Below are 25828 nucleotides of genomic sequence, written 5' to 3'. Positions count from 1 at the left end.
TATTTTTGAATTTTAGTTATGATGCCTCCTCCAAATGTTTTTGTGTTAGACGTGTCAGAATCTGTGGGGTCTGAACTTTAAAATACCTTAGAGAAAGTGAAGGGGTTAGAGAGAAGAGGGACCTAAGGGTGAGAAGTTACTGCAGTTCAAGGAAGCTGGAAGTGAGAATTCCTGAAGAAGGCAGCAGGAGCTTAACTCTTTCAGCACTTTCTCCAGGCCATGAATTCGTCTGTGGCATTGCCACTTAAAATTATAATGTCACAGATAAATGTGGAGTGTTTGAAGGATGAAGATTAATTGTAGTGGATGTAGGAAGAAAGGAAGAACGTGGGAAAGTCCTTCTGTTTGTTTATTCCTTTGAAGAAGAAATGAAAAATGCTATTTGTTTTAAACTTATATCAGACTCCCTAGTCATTGCCTGTAAAAATGTGTTAAAAAAACAGAGCAATTCCACAGCTCTGTTAAAGTACAAAAAGTACACCTATGCTCCTTGCATACGTGTCCTGGGAGGTTATTAAGATTTGTTGTTTCCCCAGGGATGGGAATAAAATGATCAGCTTTACCTGAGACTAATGCAGCCTCAAATTAAGGTAGTCTTTTTGCAGTGATGATGACAAACTCCTTTTGTGAGCTTGGTTTTAGAAGGTTTTTTGATAAGCAAGAGTCTTTCCCATTGAATATTCTTACTAATGATTAAAACACAGGAGTCAATTAAGGTTGTAATTTCCATAACAAAACATTTCTGTACAGCTGAAAGCCTTCAGACAGAAAGGATAAATGCTTAGTTAGCAGTCTCTAAACCAGTCATCCCAATATTTCAGAAAAGATGATTAATTGCATCTGAAGCTACAGTATTAGGTGAAAGATTTACATGCTTTGAAGAGTTCTTAGGACAGTTATTGGCAAATCTGCTGCCCAGGTTTTCAGAGGTGCTTGTTCCCTACAAGGAAGCTGATGAGAATCCTGGTTTTTACAGCATTAGACCAAGCAACTTGTTTATCATTATAATAATTCTGGTTTGTTTGTGTTTTTTTTTCTGTTTCTACTCTTGCCCATAGGATCAGGCAGCTAAAGATAAAGCCATGCAGAGTATGGCTACAATGTCATCTGCCCAGATTATCTCTGCATCTGCCTTCCATAGTAAAATGGCCTTGCCTGGTCTCCCACGACCAGCCTACCCTGCTGTTTCTGGGGTGAGTGAATCAGTGTCTTGCAGGAGTTGGGCTGAAGACACTTGAGTATTTGAAAGGGGTCGGGGCCTCCTCAGGAAATCCCTGAGAACATTAGAAAGAATGGGCCAAAAGGCATTGTCTTTGTAGAGCAAATCTGTCCTATGGCTTCAAAGGTCAGGGTCTGATTCTTTGCTCACACTGCACAATAGAATTTCACTATACGCTCCTTTTAATATGAGACAAGTGAGTGAAAAATCAGATCCTTTGGGTTTTCAGCTGCCTGAAATATTATTAGGTGTTTGTATCACTTTCTTAGTCCAGTTCAGAGGCAGGGGTCGGTCTCGTCTCCCAAGTCACAGGAGATAGGACAAGAGGAAATGGCCTCAAGTTGCACCAGGGGAGGTTCAGGCTGGATATTAGGAAAAATTTCTTCACAGAAAGGGTTATCCAGCATTGGAATGGGCTGCCTAAGGAAGTGGTTGAGGCACCATCCCTGGAGGTGTTCAAAAGACGGGTTGACATGGTCCTCAAGAATATGGTTTAGTGTTTTTTTGGGTTTTTTTTAATTGCTTATTCCTTATTTATTTTTTTTGTCAGAGTTAGGTTGATGGTTGGACTAGATGATCTTTAAGGTCCCTTCCAACCTAGACGATTCTATGATTCTATGATCTTGTTAGGTCAAAACCCTTTGGGCTATCCTGACCCTTTCTCAAGCTTGTCATTCCCAAGATCATCCTGAGTGCTTAGGTCACAAATTATATAAAATCCTTAATAGAGGGGGCCTGTCAGCATCCCCTAACCTATGAGTTGGGTCTAGTGAGCTTTTGCCTGCCAAAATATTCCTGTGGAGCTTTCCTGAGGAAAACAGTTCCTCCAAGAGAGCGAACATCATTAAAGCTTTGGAGACAGAGGCACAAGGTGCATACATAGTATTTAACACTAAAAACCACAAATGGGTCAGTTGCTTGCATGTCACTAGTAGTAGCGTGTAGAAATAAAGTGAAGACCAGTCAGCACCTCCTCAAGGATGAAGCCAGGAAGGTAGAAAGAAGAGTGAAAGTCTGTGAGCTTGCAGTTTCTTTCCTCGGAAAGGAGCAAGCCTTGCTTTTCACCTCTGTCCTGGGAGTGGTGACTTTTGCCTTTATGTTGTTCTCTTGCAGTTTTGGCAAGGAGCTTTGCCAGGCCAAGCTGGATCTTCCCAAGAGTGAGTATTCCTTCACGGGAGCATCGAGAGCAGGTGCTTCTGCTGCTTCCTCTGCGGTGCCCGGGGGACACCATGCGCTATTACGAGATTTATAAAACGCTAAGATAATGTGGTCTTTGTTATCAGACAGACCATGGATCTGAGATGGTTGAAGACAAACTGAGAGTCACGAGAGAGTCTTAAATAGATAAAACCCTTCCTGTGGTACATTCAACATGGAATGCACCCCCTTCATGTCCCATGGCTCAGGCAGCCTAATACGGTTTATTCTAGGGAGCTGCTGAGTTTAGCAGCCTGGTAGAGGTGAGACTGCTGCAGCTCCGTTCTTCCAGGTTCAGCCTTGAGGTTGAGCATGTGTTCCTCGTAGGCATGCACAGAAGTACGTGTATATGTTGGACAAACACACATAAATACACGGCTGGCTGCACAGAACAGCACAGATGGCTAGTGCTCAGCACTCACATAAATACAAACAGCGCAACAGCCCCATCCTGTACCCCTCTCTGGCTGCTGCGGGTGTGAAGGTGTGTTAGTGGGAATCTGTGGATTTGTGGATCCACCCAGTAGCTGCCCTGGGATCCCCCCTCTCCCTGTGGGCTGCCACCCAGGCAGGGAAGCCCCCAAGGCCACAGCCCCATGCTGGTTGCTGGTGCAAGCCCCTTACTCACACACACAGATGCACGTGTCAAACACACACGTAGTGTGAATCTCTCCAGTAACTCAGCTTAGATACACCCAGTAGCTGGATCTTCTCTTTCCCCTGGTTTACCTCCCGCAGAGATGAAGACACACACAAATTCATCTTTCAGTCCCCCTCCAGACTCCGCAGTCTCTCTGTCATTAGGTCTGGACTTCTTGGTCCCTCTGAAAGCATCCTTACCCCTGGAGACACACACAGCTGGCTCCCAGACCATCTACTTGCTGGCTGCTCTGACCTGATAGTCACTAGTCATCACGTCCTCACTGGCTGCTCCAGAAACACGCACGCAGAACCCAGAGCTTCTTATGGCAGAAAACAATTAGAAATAGAATTTAAGGAGAAGATAGGACAGACTGCACCGACAAGGTGCAGGGCATGGACAGACATCTCTACTAACCTTCTTATGTGTGACTGCCATATTCTCCTTAAACATCCCCATAATAAGTTTTGTGCAATCCCCAAATGCTCTTCCCTTTTTTTTTTTTTTTTTTTTTTAATTTCCTACTGTGTCCTGTACACCTAAGCAGTAACCCTCTCCATTTGTAACGTGACTGGTTTGTAAGCCTCCCAGTTGGCTCACTGGGCTGGTTTGACACCTGGACAATGGGACTGATGGGTCTCCTGTGGCAGCCCTGGGAGGGGCTGGGGCAGGACCAGTGTTCCTCTGTGCTCCTTTGCATGGAGACGCACTTATTATTACCTAACCTGACAGAAGAAATTTAAGCCAATTTAAGGGCAAGCAGCTGGAAGGGAGTATGTTCTTCACCCAAGTCATGTGTTCCTGCTCTCTTGTGGTGCTGTTGCTAATGCTTGTGGAGCAGATCAGGGAACAGATAGTATTAAAATATCTTGTGAGGAAAAACGGCTAGTAAAAGGATGGAAGTCATCCTGTAAGAAATAAAAAACAGATTTTATGCCTCTAGCTTGAAAGTGAATGAGGATCTTTTAGGAGTTTGAAGTATGTGCCATCCCTGATGAAGATGATGTCTCCAGATCCTGATTTTTCTTTTAGTGGTGTTAAAAAAGAGCTGTGCTGTCTTGAATGCTAGGTTCAGTTGTGGGTGTGGAACATCTCTGAATCTTAGCCTAAAAGTCTGAGAGGCATCCAGCCCAGACCTGTACCCACTTGCATAAATTTAAATCTCTCTGTGGTTGAAAGGAAAGGATAAATGAATTGCCACCAGTGTATTCACAGGCTGACAAGGATCTCCGAGTCTGCAGGGAGAGCCTACTGAACCACCTGCAAGGAGATCTTATCCAGTCCAGTCCTGGCCCCTTACTGGTTTTTGAGCCTTTCTCCATGACCCTCTCTTGCCCACACAGAAAGATAATTTCCCAAAGCCACTTCTGCCACTTCCTTACTCAGGGGAAGTACTCGATCAGTTAATCAAGAGTCTTTTTGTTTGGTTGTTTGTTTTATTTTTTGTTAACCATCTCTCTTTGTGTGCTTCTGTAGTGTGAAACCTTTTTCTCAACAACCTTATGCTGTACAGCCTCCTCTACCATTACCAGGTAGGTAAGGAAATGTAGTTCCTTTAAAAACTTTAAAAAGGTTTTAAGTTTTTTAAAAATATGTTTACCTTTTGAAATATTTAAGTGAGACTAAAATTAATTTTTATATGATATACCTTTATCTTTTTTATATGATATACCCTTATCACTGATTCCCATATTTTTACTGAGAGACCTGAAGCTTTTCAATTTTGTTTAATTTAAAAAAAAAAACAAAAAACTTCCTGTTTTAGGTTGGTTATTTTGGGGTTTCTTTTCCTCCTGGCTCTACTGTTCTTTCACCATGCTGCATGTACTCACCGTTTTCCATCATAACATGATTGCCTTTCTGATTTCTCATTAAGTAGAACAACAAATGTCTTTTCCTTCTCAGTTTCCCCATTTTGAGAGGTTAATTGTCATGTTAATGGTGATGCTTCACTCTGATACTAAAGCAGATTATTTCACTGTTCTTTTAGGGCTCAATCTGGGTCCTCTTAAAGTTGCTGAACATGTTTTCTTTGGTGTCAAAACCAGGCAGATTGTCTTTTAAATCATTACCAACCCTTACGGTGCTGTGTTAGCAAAGGGTAACTGACAAGGCATTTACAACACAGGCATAGTGAGGACCTCGTGTATGATATTTTTGCATGATGATTGAAGTTATAAGAAAATGTAATTAATCACCTTTGACAATGGGTGCTCTACTGGAAAGCTATTAGGAACTTTTCTCTTTCTAAATTTTATTACATAAATCCTGTGTGCTTAGGGTTTGAATCTCCTACCGGCCTCTTGCCTTCCTCATCAGCACCAGCTTGGCAAGGAAGAAGGGTTGCTAGTTCCAAACTTTGGATGCTAGAATTCTCTGCATTCTTGGAACAACAACAAGACCAAGACACAGTAAGATACACATTTGACTTCCACTCCTTGTTAATTTTTAGTCTTCAGGTAGCTCCTGCTCATCATGGATATGTTATGGTACTAATGTATTTATGATAATATTTGCTTTGTTGCTCTACTGAGAATAGAAAGCCATCTTTGGGAAACACAACGTATCCTTCTCTTAGAGGGTAGAATTGCCTATAGTGATATAGCCAGCTCTGTGCCATGTGCTTCTGGCCTCCCTTTCCAGGGTCATGGATGTTCACACACCAGACCTCAAGGCGTAGAGGTCATAAGACAGTTGTACAGCTTCTGCTGGGCTATTCTAGCTGTCCCATTCAGCCTTGGAGGATAGACCCAAAATCGGATGATGGTAAGATCCCATGAAGCCACATATTTCTCTGGTGTGCTGGGAACTTAAATTTGGGGGCAATTGGGATGAGTTTGCATCAATGTGTTTCCACGGTGCCACCTATGAAATCGAAGTAGTAAGATTTGCCTGTCTCACTAAACCTTGTGATACCATATCTTGAGACATACATTGGTGATGGGCCAGTTAAATTTCCTCTGTCTGAGACAGGAAAGTTCAGAAAAGATGATGGTATTTGGCTGGTACTTTGCTGTGGGATTTCAGGTAGCTCTTCATAGGACAGCAGCATTGATGTCAGGTAACACTCCGTATCTCAAGTTACTTCAGATTATATAGCAATGAAAGAACCCAGCAATAATGTTTCAGAAGAAGCAAGAAGGACGGATGTATTGACAGGAAAGAAATACCTGGTGTTAGCAGAGGTATTTCTGCTAATACTTCTGTTCTTTTAGAAAGTACTATCAAATCTTCAGTGACGTGCAGTAGTCTTTTGCGAATAACCACGTATGTTCAGTATGTACTGAACAGTGCTGAATGCTTTCCTAATTCCATGTTTTTCCTCTTCTTGCAGTATAACAAACACCTGTTTGTCCACATTGGGCAGTCAAGCCCCAGCTACAATGACCCCTACCTTGAGGCAGTGGATATCCGGCAGATCTATGACAAGTTTCCTGAGAAAAAAGGGGGCCTGAAGGAGCTCTTTGAAAGGGGGCCAGCTAATGCCTTCTTCCTTGTCAAATTCTGGGTAAGGGAAGGACCCTTTGTAGGGTACCCATGTGCTATGAAGTTCTGACTTGAAAAGCAGCGGACTCACTAGCTTTTATAAGACTGCCACCTCCCAACATATTTTCCCTGTGCAGGCAACTTAATAGAACCGTGATTGTCACTGGAGATCTTTCTTTGACTGCACAAGGCCCTCATTCTGGCCTGGAGCAAGATATATCTTTCACAATGTCATCCGTAGAGTTGTTCTTGATTACTGTCTGGGGATTTTATTTCCTAGTGGTGACTTGGGGCCATTAAAATTTTTATTTATGTACAAGAGAAGAATTCAGAGAAAATTATTCTCTGCATACTCTTATTTGTTCATTTCTCTTAGTGTTGAGTTACTTCTCAATCAGAGGCAACATTTTTCCATCTATTGTCCTATCTCATTAGCTACATCTTGTGTTACCCAAGTACTAATAATTTATAGATGTGTATTTAATGCAGGCACAAGGACAGACAAAAAAAAAAAAAGAGAGACATATAATGAAATTGGATTATGTTGATAATATATTACTGAAATGACTTCTGGTAAGTTGGTCATCAGCCTGGCAAAAGCCTACTCACTCAATTTGGAATTTTGTGAGTTAGCTGAAATTTGCAAAATCTGTGCCATTGTGCTTCAGGGTACAAACAAAATAGTTTTGGTGATCGATATTATCATAGGTATTACAAGATTAAAAATAATAGCAGCTTGGGGCAGTTGCATGCTAGATGGCTGAGGGAATGTGTAATGGGATTTGGAGCCTTTCACCTGGAGTTTACCACTTCTAATTCAACCCCAGGTCAGGAGTGAGATGATGAGAAATGAGCTTTCATATCTTATACTCTTCATACAAACTAGCACTAGAAAACCTCTTAGCTGATGCTTTCAGGAGAAGGGAGAGTTAACGTGAGTGCCTTGAGACACAACCACCCAAGCTGTCCCAAGTGTAGCCTTTCTAGAACTGAATTGGAGAATGCTGGGTGAGGGTCTGCTGTTCCAGTGTCTGGTGCTTAGAGCCTTAGCTACTGGTGATTCTTGGAGACACGTAATTTTACTGCCCACAGGCTGTGTGCTACTGAGCTGGGCGCCTCATGGGATGAGCCTCTTGTCAGGGTACAACAAAACCTGCTTGGGAAGGAGAAATGCTTGGGAGATACAGCAGCACCTTGCTGAGAAGGATATCCTTTCCCAAGATCTGGGTAGGGATTGTCCTACTAAGAACCGCCTGGAAAAGGAAACAGAATTCTGATATGACAAACGAAAGGAAAAAGGGCAAGAGAGGATAGCTTCTATCAAATGGGCCTTGGAAAAGCGGAAGCTACGAGAGCTGCTGTGGGGTAGGGATCCCAGGAAAGTCTTCATGTTGAGGTGAAGAGCACTGTTTCCTGTGTGGTATCACTCTGAAGTGCTTTGGAAGTTTTAGGAACAGAAAGGAAAAGCTTAGAGGGGGACATTACGTAGAGAGAATAAAATACATTCTTTGACTTAAGGGGAAAGAAGTCACAGCAGAATTGTGATCTAGTGCAACTGCGATTTTAGCTATCAAAACTGTTAGCATGTTTTTGTTCTTGTGGGGTTGAGTTTGTGCATTTTGGTTGTGTTTTAATATCAGAAGGATATATGTGGCCTATGCATCATGTCAGACCAACCTAAGGTAGGCTTTTCAAGGATTTGTGTGGAGGGATGTTATTAAGTTGGACTGTGTCTGGGCCTACGTGGGGTGTCTGGTGTTCAGACGGCAGTGACTCACTGAAATTCAACTTCCACAAAGAAATATGACATAGGATTTGAAATACCTTTGCTCCAACATATGCATGATGTCCTGGAACTCTGCATCTGTACACTTATAACGTCGGTGATATTTCTGGGCTTGGTATAATTTTTTGACTTTCTCATTCTTTTTTTGGTACTTTTGCATTGCTGAATCCCATCTAGAGTTTTACTGGTGGAAACACTATGGGCTGTCATTTATGCTAATTTTACAAGTCAGACCATTGATTGAATGGAAGCTTCTAAGGCTTTTAAGAAGTAAATAATTCAGTCTTGTATTTGTTTTTCAATGTAGACAGTAGTAGGGTGATGAAAACACCATTCCTGATGCCATATTCTGGGCCACTTCTATGATTTGTGCTGTGTTTCACGGGAGTACTTACATTAATCATGTTATTAGATTTCAGGCAGGATCATTAAGGCAATTTAACTAAAGCAGTTGAAAAAAAAAAAACTTTTGCTCCAGAAAATTTGGACTTTTTTGAGGAAAACTGCAAACCTTTTTGTTGCAAAACGTCGTATTCAACATGCCTGAAATATTGTGGCAATGCAGTCTTATACTTCCTGAGTTGGGTGTATTGCAGCAGATGTGTATAGTGCAACCCCTCCAACAAATAAACACTTTTCACAGGTAAGGCAATGTGATTTAAAAAAAAAAAAGATATCCAGAAGAAAACTAGATTTCCGCTGAGGGTTTTATACCCCTCTGCATTTTTATAACTCTCTAATAGTATATGCTAACGTGCTTTTTCATTTTGCTGCCTGATTGCTCTAGACAGCTATACAAATATACTGTCAATGTCCAAAGATGTGTTGGATAAAGCAATTACCACGCTGTTGAATTTATAGCATCATTTAAGGATAAAAGTATTATCAAAAAGGAAATTACTGATAACCTTGAACTTAGTGAGCTACATACTTGAAGGGGTGTTTTGAGACATGAATATAGAATTGATTTTTCTAAAGTTCTGAACTGAAGTGGTGGTTGCAGGTGACAAAGATGTAAAAAAACAAGGCATAGAATAAGTTGGTTTTGTATATATGTAGTTTTAGGCTTGAAGATCCTGAGGCAGGAACCTGCCATTACTGTGCTAAGCATTCAATATACCAGATGCCTAACTCTAAACACCAGGGTTGGGTTTTCTTGACATCACTGAAAGCACTTAGGATCTAGTGTGACTGAGAAAGAGATGTTCATGTTTGTTCAATGGTACTTTATTTATACAATAGCTAAGAGTTAAAAGTTGATTAATTTGAAACATGAGCGGTGTTTGCAATTCTTCCTTGATTTTGGCATCGGGAGTTTGGTACAGTGAAGTAACTCTTGGATTTGGATTGGCAGGTTGTGTATGACATCTGCGTGACATTTCTCTGTGCTCCAAGTGCATTCTAGCACACAACAATGAATGTGAGACATTAGCCTCCCAACACATGGGCAGTGGCAGCTCTGCTCTTTTCCAGTGTAATGTTATCTCCACCACCTGTTACTTGGTTCTCCCCATGAACTCTTATACGCATCGTTATTAATAGTTTGGGGAAGAGGCATTTTCAGGGCTTTGCACATTAGTAGAATCTACTCGCATCTTAAAGCTTTCAGAAGTTGTGAGACTCTGGGTGGAAAACAGAAGGAATATGACAAACCAGAAATTTGGGACAGGCAGTACTTTGTCCAGAGCCAGCCACCTGCAGAGGGATGGATCAGGGGAATTGCTTGGGAGACCTTTCCTGTGAATGTAGTAATTTCTTCTCCTTGGTGATACCTGAACCTGTCGCATCACTGAGTGTTTTCTTTCCAGTGAATGAATTATACTTTTGTGGAAGGAGCTGAAAAGGTGGCCTGAAGATTGCTGTCCTGCACTTGGCTTCTCTTCTGTACCAAGCAAGTCCAGTCAAAACAGCAGCAGTGCAAACTCCCCTTGGCACCCTGCCCTGCCCACTGTATGCCTTCAATCCTGACCTGGTAGAAACTGCCCGGAAATCACGGAGATTGGTAATTTGGTCTCCGTGCCCATTCTGTCCTTGAAACTTCTGAGGCAGCAAACAAGACAGCAGCTAGCAACAGATACTTTCACAGAATCATTGAATGGTTAGAGTTGGAAGAGACCTTCAAGACCATCTAGTTCCAACCCCCCTGCTATGGGCAGGGACACCAACAACTAGACCAAGTTGCTTAAAGCTCCATCCAGCCTGGCCTTGAACACTTCCAGGGATGGAGCATCCAGTTTCTCCAGGCAGCCTGTTCCAGTGCCTCACCACCCTCATCGTAAAGAATGTCTTCCTGATATTTAATCTAAATCTACCCTCTTTCAGTTTAAAACTGCTACCCCTCATCCTATCGTGACACTCTCTGAGTGTATGAGTTCCTCCCCATATTTCCTTTAGGTCCCCTCTAAGGACTGGAAGGCTAAGATCTCCCCAGATAGACCTTCTCTTCTCCAGGCTGAACAACCCAAAGTCTCTCAGCCTTTCTTCAGAGGAAAGGTGCTCCAGCCCTCTGGTCATCTTCATGGCCCTCCTCTGGACTTGCTCGACAGGTCCATGTCCTTCTTATGTTGGGGGTTCCAGAGTTGGATGCAGTACTCAAGGTGGGGTCTCACTAGGGCAGAGGCGTAGAATCACCTCCCTCGACTTGCTGGTCACACTTCTTTTGATGCAGCCCATGATGCATTTGGACAATGCACAATGCCAACTCTTCTGTAAGTGTTTCTTTCTTGGGGTTGCAGAACTTGTGTGATGCACTCAAGCTCATCAGAGCTGTTTTCAGTAGAGCTGCTAAGAGACTCAGATCACCAATATGATTTAAAAGCGAAAAACAAGTAATACTAGCTTGGTGAGGGTTACTATGCCCTTCCGTGAACAAATCCCTTCTTTTCTCTCTAGAGATTTTGTCTTGTATGTATTTAAATATTCTGCTTACTTCTCTGGAAAGGAGGAAAACTCAGATGTTGACCCAAAACATGCAGATCAGCTCTCCTGCATGCAATATATAGACCTCTGAGATGTACTAGATCGGAGATACCTCAGTGATTGTAGCTTCAGCATGTTTGAAAGTCATCAGGCAAGCTATGGACAAAAGTACATCATCTGTGTTGAGCTTGCACAGTCAGTTGAATGCATCCCAAACAATCAGATTGCTGTTATGCTGGAGTGATAACAGCTTTTTACACCTTGAACTTCTTGGACAGAAAGCAAGAAAGAACCCTGACTTTGTCAAGTAAAGTAGTGTGGTCCAGTCGGTGGCTCATGACTCAGATTTAGTTTGTAACAGGCCTCATCTCCTTTATCTTCTGCCTTTGACCTTGAAGAGACAGAGAACAGCTGTTTGAGGGCTGGACACCACTCCAGCAGCTCAATGCTGCTGCTGCCCCTACTGCAGTGCCATCCTGTTGCTAGCAGTGACCAGTAGGACCCTGGGAGGCAAGGCAACTCAGCCCATTGGCTATGGACTTTCCTAAATCCTGACTATGTCTCCTTTGACTGCCTAGGCTGGGGTAAGGAACATATTCAAGAGTCATCTCACTTGTTGTTGGACATACTATTGCCAGTGAGGAGCTGAGACATTTAGGTTCTAGTCTCCAGGTGTGCATCGCATTCACTTATGTGGTGATCATCCCCCTGTACTGGGCGCTGGTGAGGCCTCACCTCGAGTACTGTGTCCAGTTTTGGGCCCCTTCCCACAAAAAAGACATTGAGGTGCTGGAGCGGGTCCAGAGAAGGGCAATGAAGCTGGTGAGGGGTCTGGAGCACAAGTCTTATGAGGAGCGCCTGAGGGAGCTGGGGTTGTTTAGTCTGAAGAAGAGGAGGCTGAGGGGAGACCTTATTGCACTCTATAACTACCTGAAAGGGCGGGTGTAGAGAGATGGGGGTTGGTCTCATCTCCCAAGTTACAGGCAATAGGACAAGAGGAAATGGCCTCAAGTTACGCCAGGGGAGGTTCAGGGTGGATATTAGGAAAAATTCTTCATGGAAGGGGTTATCCAGCATTGGAATGGGCTGCCCAGGGAAGCGGTTGAGGCACCATCCCTGGAGGTGTTCAAAAGATGGGTTGACGTGGTCCTCAGGAATATGGTTTAGTGGTGGGTTTTTTTTTTTGTCACAGTTAGGTTGATGGTTGGACTAGATGACTTTTAAGGTCCCTTCCAACCTAGACGATTCTATGATTCTATGTATTCAACAAGTCCAGGCGTTCCCATACTATAAAATGAAGATTAGCCTTCCCGCTTGATGAAGTGCTGGGAAGATGAATTACCTTTAAGTCATAGTCACTATTATTCCCTTGCACCTTTTTGGGATGGAATATACCGGACAGAGTAAAGCAGACCTCTCTCTGCTCATCTTGGCTGCTCACCTCAGGATTGGGTGTGCTTTAACACGAGGTTGTCTTTAGAAAGAGAAACTCTGAAAGTGAAGAGAAAGGAGGAGTCCTTTCCCCGAAGGAGCAATGTGGTGTCTAGTCCTGATGGCCTAGGTGTTGTGTGGGGGTCATAGCATGGAGGCCATAGCACTTTCAGATGTTAAGTTAAAAGCAGTAGCTCTTTTGGCCATTAAGGATCTCATGATGTGCAGTATGATTTTGTCCTGGTGCAATCCTGTGAAGTTTAACCACATACATTAGTGATTTACCGCAGTGTCCAGTTGACATTTAGAAGTTGATTTGGCTATGGCAGGTAACAGTGGTTTTCCTCAATTTTCTGCCTTGCGTCCCTTCATGAGGTAAACATCTCCGTAGCATGGAAAGCTAACAGATTGCAGTTCCACCCCTGAGCAGTCCTTTGGGGTCGTATTCATGTACATCACCTTTTCAGTTTATATGAATAAACCAGGTTGCAGATAATTCAAGAGCAGATATGTGTATGCTAAATAATCTCTGGTATGGGGGCAGTAACTTCCACGAGGGTGGGAACCAGCAGCTTTAATTAAATAAGCTGTAACTGTAAGGCCAGCAGTATCTGAGGTGCTACAGCTCCATTCTCCTGCAAACTGGGACTGGAGCCCTCAGGTGGCTGCTACTGTCATTCCCTGGACTTGCTGAAATTCCATGTGTGTCCGTTTATGGGCTGAGATTTTCAGAGGTGAGAGAAGCAGATGGATGCACAGCTCTTGTTGACTGACCACCCTAAGACACGTCTGAGAGTCCTAGCCCATGGCAGTCCTAGGACATGCTTTAGAATGAAAGGTGCAGTGTAAACGTCAGGGAGTTCCAACATGACCCCATTGCTTGGTTGCAACAGGGCTTTGAGGAACCTGATTAGTGAATGGCAATGACTGCTTAATTCAAACAGTGTTACCATAATTTTGCCTGCTGCCAACTAGTTTAATGTTGATTAATTAGATGTTAACTAGCTGTGAAATTCTATAGTCTGGTCTTTTGAAGAGAGACATGCCAAATTGTGGAGGCACCTAGAGTGGCTTCTTAGGGCTAGTGAAGCTTTTCCTATGAAGTAGAACTAGCACCTTTCTGCTTTACCTCATATTGACTGCACTTATTTTTTAATTCACCATTAAGAGTTAAGGGGAGTGTAACCTTAACTTTAATAGTGAGACCCTGAAAGTGTTTGTCTGGTTCTGCAGTGAGGGCCTTTGCTATGTTTTTGGAGCAGTGGTCCGACCAAGCTTCTTTAGCCTTGATCTTTTGTTCTTTTGACTCAGTGGACAATTTCTTTGGAAAAGTGGAATTGGGTCCATACATTGTGTTTATCACTCCCAAGGGAAACAACTGAAAAATATTGTGAAGGACTCCTAGTCCAGTTCCTCTTTGGAGAAGGGAAGGAATTAGTCTTTATTCACACAGCTGGAGTATGTATATTGTATATTGTATAAACAATACAGTTAGTTGCATTGACATGTATATGCATATTACAGTACGTCAATAAAAACAAAAACCAGGATACAGTAGCATTGCTACTTGCTAATACATGTACATTTGTGGTGCAAAGTAGTTTGCACTATATAATATATTGTAATATATAATAGTTATGCACTGCATAACTATAGTGGAGAAAATTTGATAGCAAGGACTTCAGCACGACTGTAATAATTCACTTGGAAACCTGAATTATGATTAAATCTGTGATGCCTGTGCCTTGTTATTAATACCTGTGCTGTCAGGTTAAAGCTAGCCTGGATTTGTCCACATAGACTACTCCAGTGTAGACAAACCATCGGAGCTATCACTACCTCAGTGGTGCAAATGCAAGTGATGTAAAATGATTTAAGAAAAAAAAAAAGTTTTAAACCCAAATTGTTTTATTGATATATTTTATTAATACCTGTGCTGTCAGGTTAAAGCTAGCCTGGATTTGCCCACATACACTACTCTGGTGTGGACAAACCATCAGAGCTATCACTACCTCAGTGGTGCAAATGCAAGTGATGTAAAATGATTTAAGAAAAAAAAAAAGTTTTAAACCCAAATTGTTTTATTGATATATTTTAACACGTGTGCCCAAATCTGTTTTCAGCTCAGTGAGGAGACAAAACTGTAGGGGCAACTTAACACGTGTGCCCAAATCTGTTTTCAGCCCAGTAAGGAGACAGAAAACTGTAGGGGCACAAAGGGATAAGTTGAGAGAAGTCAGGAACTTTTTCAACTGGATAATTTTTTTGTGAAGTTATCTTCTGAGAAGAAGCAAACATAAGAATAAAATAATTGCCAGCTTTGTACAACTGTCTCCTCCTGATAAATCAGAGGATGCTTTTTTTTATGCAGGAGGTGACAAATTTAGGAAAATAAAGGGATGAGTGCACAGGTGGTGTAAACTGCTGAGTGTATTACACATGTAGGGCCAAGTGTGTTCACAAGGGTTGAAGATCTGTCACTATTTCATAGAGAGGGATTCTGCTTGAAAGGGTGAGTCATAGAGACCAAGGCAAGCCATTCTGACAACTGGACCTTCTTTCATCCATAATCTGTGATGAAGATGGTGCAACTGTTAAGGATTTGTGTAGAAACTGTGGCAAACAACTCAGTCATTTTGAAGAGTGATTTAGGATCATGTATTTAAATAGGGTGCTGTTGTGCTCTCTATTAAGAGCAGAGTGAAAGCTGTATGTCCATCCCTAGTGCCGCCAATGTTGATGTGAACATCGCGACTGTCTCCTCCTGATAAATCAGAGGATGCTTTTTTTTATGCAGGAGGTGACAAATTTAGGAAAATAAAGGGATGAGTGCACAGGTGGTGTAAACTGCTGAGTGTATTACACATGTAGGGCCAAGTGTGTTCACAAGGGTTGAAGATCTGTCACTATTTCATAGAGAGGGATTCTGCTTGAAAGGGTGAGTCATAGAGACCAAGGCAAGCCATTCTGACAACTGGACCTTCTTTCATCCATAATCTGTGATGAAGATGGTGCAACTGTTAAGGATTTGTGTAGAAACTGTGGCAAACAACTCAGTCATTTTGAAGAGTGATTTAGGATCATGTATTTAAATAGGGTGCTGTTGTGCTCTCTATTAAGAGCAGAGTGAAAGCTGTATGTCCATCCCTAATGCTGTCAATGTTGATGTGAACATCAGAGCATTCTGTCATCTTGCCTGGACTGAATCTTTGTCCCAATAGAATTATCTGAATGGTACAACTGCTAGTCTGGGAGATACCCCAGGAGAAGCATTGTCCACTGTACTTAATGGACAACTGCTAGTCTGGGAGATACCCCAGGAGATGCATTGTCCACTGTACTTCATGGAAAGCTGTATGTCCATCCCTAATGCTGTCAATGTTGATGTGAACATCAGAGCATTCTGTCATCTTGCCTGGACTGAATCTTTGTCCCAATAGAATTATCTGAATGGTACAACTGCTAGTCTGGGAGATACCCCAGGAGAAGCATTGTCCACTGTACTTAATGGAAAAAAAACTATCCTAAATCTGTTTTTCACTTGCTTGTGAGTTCGTACTTTAAAAAAAAAAAATCATGGTAATTGAATTTTATTGGTTTCTTTGCTTGGATCTTCTGAGGCATCACTTACCTAATGCAGATGGTAGTTTTTCTCTAGGTGGAAATATGTGTGCATAATAGCACAGTGGCAGCAATGACCCAGTGTTTTACTAAGTGGAAAATGGAACTGGATCTTCTGAAATAAATGGGGAGATGGTATATTTTATTTCTTTTACTACCTCCTCCTTCGTGCACCTAAAGTGGCAAGTTAACGGCCATGGGAAGTGGACTGAATGGAAATACTGCACATTATTACTTGGCTGCTTTTCCTGCTAGTGCTTTTGGCATCATTGTTAGCAAAATGATGAATTCTGTGCCAATAACTGTGTGGTGGGAGCTGCTGGTGAGTGTTGTGGTACAGAAATGGCCCAGGCCAGTTGTCTAAGAGCAAAACTTTTAACTCTTCGTGCACCTAAAGTGGCAAGTTAACGGCCATGGGAAGTGGACTGAATGGAAATACTGCACATTATTACTTGGCTGCTTTTCCTGCTAGTGCTTTTGGCATCATTGTTGGCAAAATGATGAATTCTGTGACAATAACTGTGTGATGGGAGCTGGTGGTGAGTGTTGTGGTACAGGCATCACTTACCTAATGCAGATGGTAGTTTTTCTCTAGGTGGAAATATGTGTGCATAATAGCACAGTGGCAGCAATGACCCAGTGTTTTACTAAGTGGAAAATGGAACTGGATCTTCTGAAATAAATGGGGAGATGGTATATTTTATTTCTTTTACTACCTCCTCCTTCGTGCACCTAAAGTGGCAAGTTAACGGCCATGGGAAGTGGACTGAATGGAAATACTGCACATTATTACTTGGCTGCTTTTCCTGCTAGTGCTTTTGGCATCATTGTTAGCAAAATGATGAATTCTGTGCCAATAACTGTGTGGTGGGAGCTGCTGGTGAGTGTTGTGGTACAGAAATGGCCCAGGCCAGTTGTCTAGGAGCAAAACATCTAACGTGAAATGAGTGACAACAAAGCATGGCTTCTAGCAGATTACTAGTTCCTGCTGTAATTACTCAAACACAGCAATCATTAGAAGAAGCAGTCCTGCCTCCTGCTTTCCCCGTTGCTGCCTACCCTCCCAACACACATTCTTTGTCTGAACACACACCAGTGCTTCTGAAGCTGGTCAGGGACCTGATCCCACTGAGAAGTAGCTGAGCAATTCCAAGTGAGTCTTGTAATACAGCTGCAGAAGCATTTGTGCTAGCACAGGAGGAACAAGGAGGGCAAAAACTGCTCTTGGTGTCAGGACCAGCCTGATGTTAACAAACCTCAGCTTTGAGGTGGGATTTCCCACCTCAGGCCAACCTGAGTATACGTTGCTATCAAAATAGGCAGCCTTTGTGCTCTCAGCTTCTGTTGTGTGTTCCCACCAATTCCAGCCTCTGCAGCTTTGTGAGGATCCCAGTGAGCTTTCTTGTCTGACTGAAAACTAACCCGCCAAAACCACAGGAGTTTGTTTTGGCCGGGATCAGCTTTCTCATCCAGCTAACCAGAGAGTCATCCAATTGCTGATGGTGGCACAGAGGCAGCAGGATGCTTATGTGGCTACAGATGGGGAGAAGGCTGGACTGGCACTTTCTAGATTGACTTAAACCTCCTGTGAAATTGCTACTTAAGAGAAAGGAGTTAACAGTATTATCTCATTGCAGAGAAAACACAGGTATTTCGTATAGCAAAGAAAAGGGGGATTTGCTATTGAGCTGGGTCTGTTCCAAGTCTAGCATTGCTTGTCCTAAGTGCTGTTCTAGATCTCAAATAAAAAACCTTCACTGACAATAGATAAGAAAACCGTGCTAGAACGGCACCTAATGCAATCCTGTTAACACCGTGTAACAGGAATACACTTTATTCAGTTTCCTGTTTCCCCCAACTCAGCAGGAAGAATAGAATAGTCTGAAGTAGCCGATGGGAACGGACCATTGTGTTTGTGCCGATGTGAGCCAGCACCTGGGCTTGTGCAGGGCAGAGAAGCTGTACCCTTTGAGTTTTGAAAGGGAGGAAGCCGATCTGGGCATTTCCCACCCAACCTTTGTGTTTTCAGAGCTTACGGGAACTGCCTCTTCTTGTCATAAGTGTGGTTTGACTGACCTCTGGTGGAAGCTTCAGACAATCGGGATTTTTGGGAGGTGGGTCCCAACGTGAGGCTTCGGTTGGCCAACTGTAGGCACTCCCATTTGAAAACTGGCTGCGAATGGAGATGGGTTTGTATTTGGGTGGAACTGGGCTGGATCCATCAGCATTCCTTATGTTGCACCTTGTCTACTTAAGTTCTTCATATCATAGAACACAAGCCTAATGAGTGTGTGTACTCACACATGACTTCTCTCTGCTCTGTCTCTTACCTGCGTATCCTAAGGTTAGGCTCACTAACCCCACGTGCTTTGTGGGTACCCGCACGCTGTCCTGGCACTGTTGAGTTATGGTAAATACCAGCTAAGGTAAGGGGTTGTGTCATATGTTTTTAATGGTAGGAGGATATTCCACCAGATTTCTCCAATGTGTATGCAAATCCTGAATTTTGCAGGAATGCAAAATGCAGAATGCAAATCCTGAAAAACTGAATTTTAGTGCATACTCCTCAGATTTCCCCTGCTTGCTAGACGCACACTGATCTGCTTAAGGAGCTTTGGACACTCAATACCTTACAATCTTGGCTACACAAGACCTCTAGGTAATAGTGAAAAACTATCACAATCATCTATTGATAACCATCTATTTTTCTTGCCTTTTTTTTTTGGCAGGCTGATTTAAACACCAATATTGAAGATGAATCCAGATCTTTCTATGGCGTTTCCAGCCAATATGAGAGCCCAGAAAACATGGTCATTACCTGTTCCACCAAAGTATGTTCCTTTGGAAAGCAGGTGGTGGAGAAAGTGGAGGTAGGGAGCAAGGTTCTCTCTGGCTGCTGTTTTGTCACTTCAAGTATTTGCATCCTGTGGATATCTCAAGGCAAAATATACCCCTTGCTTGTTGTCAGGGTGATGGATGCCATAGATTATTATCTCTGAGACACGCAGGTGTAAGATTGCTCCAGTCTGCAACATGAATTTGTCTCAGGACTTCATTGAACTTCATTGCTAATTTTTCATTAAATCTCAGTTTCTGAGGACATGCGAATATGTAAAACTCTCTGCTGGGGTGATTCTCTAGAGTTGTTTTGGGAGCAAAGGAAAGCTAGGAAACCTGGACCCTTCTTTTGTAGTCCAGAAAGGTGAAAACAAATAGGCAACACCTCACTCTTATCACTGTTTTTAAACAGATCATTTATAGACTACAGCCGTTAATAAATAGACTGTAATGTAGACTATAATCTTTTGATTTTATGAGGCTTATCTTAGTGCTTGTACACTTATAGCTTGAGCAACAGTGGAGCTGCATAATTATGCATATATCTAGCATTGCAGAAATTCTTTCTGCTGCCACATTCTGCTGCTCTGACCTGCTTCCTGCTGCTTTCTTTCTCAAGGAGCCTTGAGATGCAGGAGGAGTGGTTGTGTGCAGAACACCAGGTGTTCTCCTGTCAGCAGTCAGTTCAAGCCATGTCCTTCCCCAAGACCCATCTCTAGTCATAGGATAGAGATGCCTGAAGTCTGGTTATGTATTTGCATGATGGGATAGATAGGCCAAAGAAAGGTGTCATGGTGGACAGTAAAGGAGACCAAGTTCTTGAGGTGAAAGCAGGTAATGGGCATTTAAGGGTCTGCTGTGAAATGATAGAATCCAGCCCCACCTTCTGTTCGAAGAAAGATGGAGCTAAGATGTGAATGTGAACAAAAAAAATCTCTCTGTATAACATTGGCCAGACCCTCTTCTAAGGGGGAGCAGAGATACTATAGTCCCTCTCACAGGTACCAGAAAAGTCCTTTCCAGCTGTGAAACATCCTGAGCATACGATTACCATCATTACTAGGAGCTTCCTGGTCTTTCTAAAGCAGCAGTTTTTAACTTTTTCAGTGTATCCACACCTAATCTTTTTTGCAGCAGAGATGCAGACCATAGTATAGCTGACAGTTGGTCTGCTCCTCTTACTTAACTTTCACAGCTCCTTGGCAGCTTGCTGCTCGTAAGCTGGAACCCACTGTTCTAAAGTAAAAAAGAAATCAAGCCAAAGAAATTAGAGGGCTGAAGGAGACTGACCTTGGTGTGAAGTACTGTGGAGGAATGATTAATCTGCTCATTACCGTTAGCAAAATGACTTAGTAATTTTTTCTGTCTTGAGTGCCTTTATGTGATTAATGCTACTAATGTAAAGAGTTAGTCCTATATGCCCCTTTTATGTTTTACACTACAGACAGAGTATGCACGCTATGAAAACGGACACTACTCCTATCGCATTCACCGTTCCCCTCTCTGCGAATACATGATAAACTTCATTCATAAACTCAAGCACCTCCCTGAGAAGTACATGATGAACAGCGTGCTGGAGAACTTTACTATCTTACAGGTGGGACTTTCAACTGTTTTCGTTGGCGCTTGGAAACATGTAAGACCCATGCAGAAGTTCACTGTTACGAGTCAAAGCAACTTTCTTTTTACAGCTCAGCATCTTATTGGACTTAGTGCCTCTCACATGTATTGCACCTCAAGCTCTACGGAGCTCTAGAGATAGTAACTCATGCAGAGAAGCAGCAGAAGAATTTGAGAGACCTGACTAAGAGAGAGAAAAAAAAAAACCAGAAAGATAAAGGGAGAATTCACAAGGCAGAGAAATAAAGGAAGGACGAAAATGCAAAAGTCAGTGAAGGAAATGCTCATTCCACTATTAGACAAACATTGAGGTCCTTTCTGTGCCCTGGCCCTTTTTGAAAGTGAAAAAAACAAACAAGAGCACTGTTAAGGGGCTATATAATTTTATCAAGAGAAGAATTCTCCAAGATAGGAAAAAAAAAAAAAGTTGTTTCATCAAGACCATCCTGAACCTGAAAAAAATATGGAGGCACGTAAAGGAAGGGGAATGTTGGGGGAAACTCTGCAGCACCTTCATGAATCACTGCAACCTCTAGGTAGGGCAGTACTACAAGGCAACAGTGACTAGATTTGCATTAGTGTCTATGCCTTTCCAGGCTCTGACGCAGCCTAAATTTGGGAAGAGGGCAAAGACAGCTTAAAAGGTGGATTTTCCTAATGGACTGGGTTCTGTGCCCACCTCTACAAGAGGCAACATAGATCTTTGCCCAGAGAACTTGAGGTTGGGTAAGTAGAAGAAATGCTAGAGGCTGTATGAAAGACTGGAAATCAAGTGGGCTTCATTCCATCCTCTAGAGATCTCCTGGGACTTGACGCAACTCATTTCACTGCTCTGTGGCTCAGGTACCTCAGCTCTAGGTTAATAATGTATCTCATAGGGCTTTAGGAGGCTTTACTCTTCCATGTTTGTACTAAGATTTTTAGCATCTGGAAGAAAAGAGGAGTATAAATGGTATGAGATTTTTAGATGAGCAAAGTCATGAAGGGGACAGGGACTGAGAGATGGAAGGCTCGTGTGCTGTGATCCCTACTGAGGAACGCTGTAACTGCTCTCTGCATGTTTCATTCCTCAGGCAGGCCAGCACTTGCTAGAAATTTTATCAACAGAGTTGTCATATAGTTAGACTTCCTCTGGGGCTTTATGTTTTGGGTAATCTCATGTCCATCCCTTCCTCCTGTCACAGAGAGGTATGTCTCATGCTGGTGCTGGCACAGCCTTTTATATATTCCCTTGCAGCCCTGCTCCCTGAGCAGCAGGCTCATTTTCTACCCCTCCAGTCCTCAATGGGGACCTGAAAAGTGGTTGTGCTTAATGCAAGGCGTGCTGTCAGTCCTCAAGCCCCACTACCAACTTCTGAGAAAACTCTAATTATATTTTTCTAGACCCTTTCATGTAATCTCACATGTGTGATTTATCTTGCTTTGCACATCGCTCTGGATCTAAGCCCTCCAAGATTTCAGAGCCCATTTTTCAGAAAAGGCTCTGGTGCCTTACCACACCTGGATGTGTGTAATTCACAACAGCCAGCAGAAGAAAGGAGAAGGATTAGTTCAGCTACAAACCCATACATGGAGTAAGAAAAGAGACTAGACCAAAACCAGGCTGTTAAAATTAATAAGAAAGTTTGAAAACGGCTATTTTTTTCTGTTTTCACAAGAATGGTTGGGCTTTTGGTACAGTTCAAGATGGTATATATCTTCTGCAGTTGAGTTGGTGCTACTGCTGATAAAAACATATCTCCTCCTGCAGGAGAGAACTGCTTGGAGCTTTAGCATGAACTCAGATGACAAGAATGTGCAAAGTTGTGCAGTGACAGAGAGAGGGAAGCTGAGCTCGGAGCTCCGAGCGCAACATTTTGCTTGTCCCTGCCATGTAACGTAGGCAGTACGTGCTTCTGAAACTAGGACAACACTGTTCTAGCACCATGTTACTGAGTCACATTGCAGAAAAGCTGAGGTTCTTGTGGAACCATTCAAAAAGAAATGGAAAAAAAAAAGCTTCTGTAAGAATGCATGAGTGTAGCAGCCATCTTTCTCCTGACATCTACAGTGTATGGAATGGGAGGAGTCAAACCTGTAAGTCTCCTATAAAATGAGTTATACTCTACAGTCCTCGTGGTCTGTTGTCTACTACTGGCAAGTGGGAGCAGATGGAGAGCAAGAACCTTTGATGGCTGTGATATATCAACAGAGACGTGGGCAGGAGTGGATGTGCCACAGCAGGTGGCCTCTCTATACCCAACAGACAGAGCAAAAAGAGATTCTTCTGTGAAACGCTTTCTCTCTGCTGAAATCTGCAACACCAGGGGGTGGGAAGTAGAGGACCTAGTGGTCCTGCTTCCACTTCTGTATTCACTGCTTGGTCACAGCTTGCTTTTCTCCACAGTGGACTCGGCTCACCTCCCTGTCTCTTTCCTGCATTGTAGTCCTGATGCTGTGAAAGTGTTCTGCTTGGGGCGTGTGGGCACATAGACAGGGGGTTGTGGTGGCCAAGCTGTGTATCATTTTTGCACTTCTCTTTTCTTTGCCTATTCCCAACTTTCTGCTCTCTGTTAAATGTGTTGGAATATGTAAGCAGAGAAACAGCAGTTGCCATCTCAGCTTCTCCTTTTCTGTCTAGGTTGTGACAAACAGGGACACACAGGAGACCTTGCTGTGCATAGCGTATGTTTTTGAGGTGTCAGCTAGTGACCATGGTGCCCAACATCACATCTACCGACTGGTGAAGGACTAGAGACTCTGCCCTGAGTCGTCGTTGGGATGCATGTCTAAGAAAAACGCCTGTGCTTGAGCAACGCCTGCCCCCTCATACCAAACTGACAAATAAACTGCAGATACTGTGTATTTTCAGAAAAGCACCTCTGAGCTGTTTTGTGATTGACCGGGGTCAAATAAGTTTTTATCTATCTCCAGGTTTGCGCAAATGGGGAAAAGACTTGGAGTCAAAGAAATGGGGAAAATAACTGCTTAAGGGTTTCACCACAGAGAGCATCCTCTGGAACGTATTTCCCTCAGCGCACACACAGGGTGTGATCAAACACATAGAAGGAGTGAGTGCTGTGCACCGGAGCGTACAGGTAGGGCCATGGCAGCAGCTTCCACAAGCCTGACCACACACGAACAGGTTGAAAATATTCATGCTACATCTGGTCTTGAGTGTGGGCAACACACGCACAGACACGCTTATACATAGATGTGGGTTAGACAGGTGTGGGCACATGGACGTGTATAGAGATTGCACATACAACCTACATATCTACCTGTCTAGCTATCCACCTTAGGAGGTGTGCAGTCACAGGCTCTATAGAGATTGCACATACAACCTACATATCTGCCTGTCTAGCTATCCACCTTAGCAGTGTGCAGTCACAGGCTTCTTCAACCTTCCTCTTGTTAGACTGGATGCTGTTTCCCTCTCTTCTGTGCCTGATAGTTGACAGGTCAACCTTTCTTGTCGCCTTTTAAATGGAAGTTATGCTTAGAAAGTTGGGTGGGTTAAATCATGTTGTCTTGCCCAGCGGATTTCCTCCATGTATCAGGTCTGCTGACTTGACTGCCCGAAATAAAGAGCTAGCACTGCTCAGGGAGCTAGCCTCTGCTTGTTCCTCCTACACCAGCACAGTACTTGCTTACTGAGATGAAATTGTTCCACCTGATAGTTGCAGACAGTGGGGCGCACAAGTATTGCAAAGAATGCCATTCGACCAGCAAATCACAGGAAAAGGATGAGTGAATACAGTGGAAAGAGAGGAGCTTTCCATGTTTCCATCTGCTTTACTTGCAGACTGAGGTTGTTTACTCAAGAGTCACTAACAGGCAATAATCTTGGTCCCCACAATGCTGCTGATGTAGGGGAAGATCCAGCCATTCATGTTGCTTTGAGGGAAGAGGTGAGTTGGGTGATGCTCCCTGGCAGCCCCTGAACAGGCAATTTTTGGGTGGCCAGGCACAGTCCCGTGGCACGGATTTGAATATATAGTGTTACGTTTCCTCTTTCCACAACTCAACGCCTTAGGAAACACCTCTCACACTTATTTCAGATGCTTCCAACCTTGCATTTTTGGCATAGAGAAAAGGACTCGCAGGTCTCTGAGGCATCTAAGATACCATCAGAAATAAGGGTTCATTAGAATGCCAGAACGTAAGGGGTTCAGCCACACAGAGAGGAATTGTCACTTCTATTAAGACCTCATGAGCTTGGTACTCCCTTTTACAGCTTTCAGTATCCCTGTTAAATGGCTCTGTGGGCTCCATGGAGGTACAGTACAACTCCTCCCACAGCATATGTAGATGCCTCCAGACTTACATAGCTCTTCCAGCTCCCTAACCATCTTCTTGTCCTTAAAAATGTTTTATTGCTATATTTGAAGTTGTATTCATTTACAAGGTATTCCAAGAGTCTTCTCACAGATTGATGGTTTTGTTTCCTGCACATCCAGATCTCAACCCCCTTCAAAGTTTAAATTTTCCACTCCTGGAGAATGTTCTTCCCATGTTTTATGGACTCAAATTAATCCTCTGAGTACTTGAAGGTGTAAATTTCCACTGGGCTTTTTCACAAGTATCGTTGAATATTTCCCATCTTCTTACTGAAATTCATGAAAAATGCTCAGCCATAAGCATCACCTCTACTTGATATATTAGATTGGGGATAGGTAGAGAAAAGGAATGAAGATTCCCTTCCTGGAACGCATTGTTTTTAAAATATAATCTGGTATTATACTCCATTATCTCCTCCAAACTCTATTATGGTCAGAGAAAGCACTGATATCTTTCCCATCAACTCTCAGCTCTTTCACTTCCCAGCGATTTTCAGGTCCCTTTAGCTTTTCCCCACAATGTGCTTTTGGCAATCTGCTGCTTTAGATACTTGTGTCAATAATTTAATTTTTCAGTAGCTCTTCTTCTTCATTGTGCACATGGGCTTCCTTGTGTGTTTCACTAGCTGTGCTTTCTCTTACCCAGCTTTAAACAAGTTCTAGCTAACACTGAACTTAGCTGAATAATGGTAGTTTCAACCACTTCATGCAGTGCTTCTGAGGAAGAATCTGCTGCCGTCTTGAAATCATCA

The 25828-nt window shown here is 42.9% G+C and overlaps 1 protein-coding gene across 2 annotated transcripts in view; it reads left to right on the top strand.

The window, feature by feature from the left end:
- TEAD4 (TEA domain family member 4) overlaps positions 1 to 23615 on the top strand; it is a 54277-nt gene extending 30662 nt beyond the window's left edge. The window contains exons 5-12 of one of the 2 annotated variants that reach the window (XM_014940180.1): positions 1059 to 1193; positions 2333 to 2376; positions 4533 to 4588; positions 5337 to 5467; positions 6391 to 6564; positions 19029 to 19169; positions 20582 to 20734; positions 23378 to 23615. In XM_014940180.1, coding sequence (XP_014795666.1) covers positions 1059 to 1193; positions 2333 to 2376; positions 4533 to 4588; positions 5337 to 5467; positions 6391 to 6564; positions 19029 to 19169; positions 20582 to 20734; positions 23378 to 23491 — 948 coding nt within the window. In that variant the 3' untranslated portion in view covers positions 23492 to 23615. The remainder of the gene's footprint in view (positions 1 to 1058; positions 1194 to 2332; positions 2377 to 4532; positions 4589 to 5336; positions 5468 to 6390; positions 6565 to 19028; positions 19170 to 20581; positions 20735 to 23377) is intronic. The other variant, XM_014940181.1, reaches the window with a different exon arrangement.
- Positions 23616 to 25828: the final 2213 nt, after the last annotated feature.

Source organism: Calidris pugnax, unplaced genomic scaffold (assembly GCF_001431845.1).
Source record: "Calidris pugnax isolate Ruff unplaced genomic scaffold, ASM143184v1 scaffold36, whole genome shotgun sequence".
In the NCBI taxonomy this organism is placed as follows: domain Eukaryota; kingdom Metazoa; phylum Chordata; class Aves; order Charadriiformes; family Scolopacidae; genus Calidris; species Calidris pugnax.
Note: the sequence above shows the minus strand (reverse complement) of the source record. Positions and strands in the feature narration are given on the sequence as shown.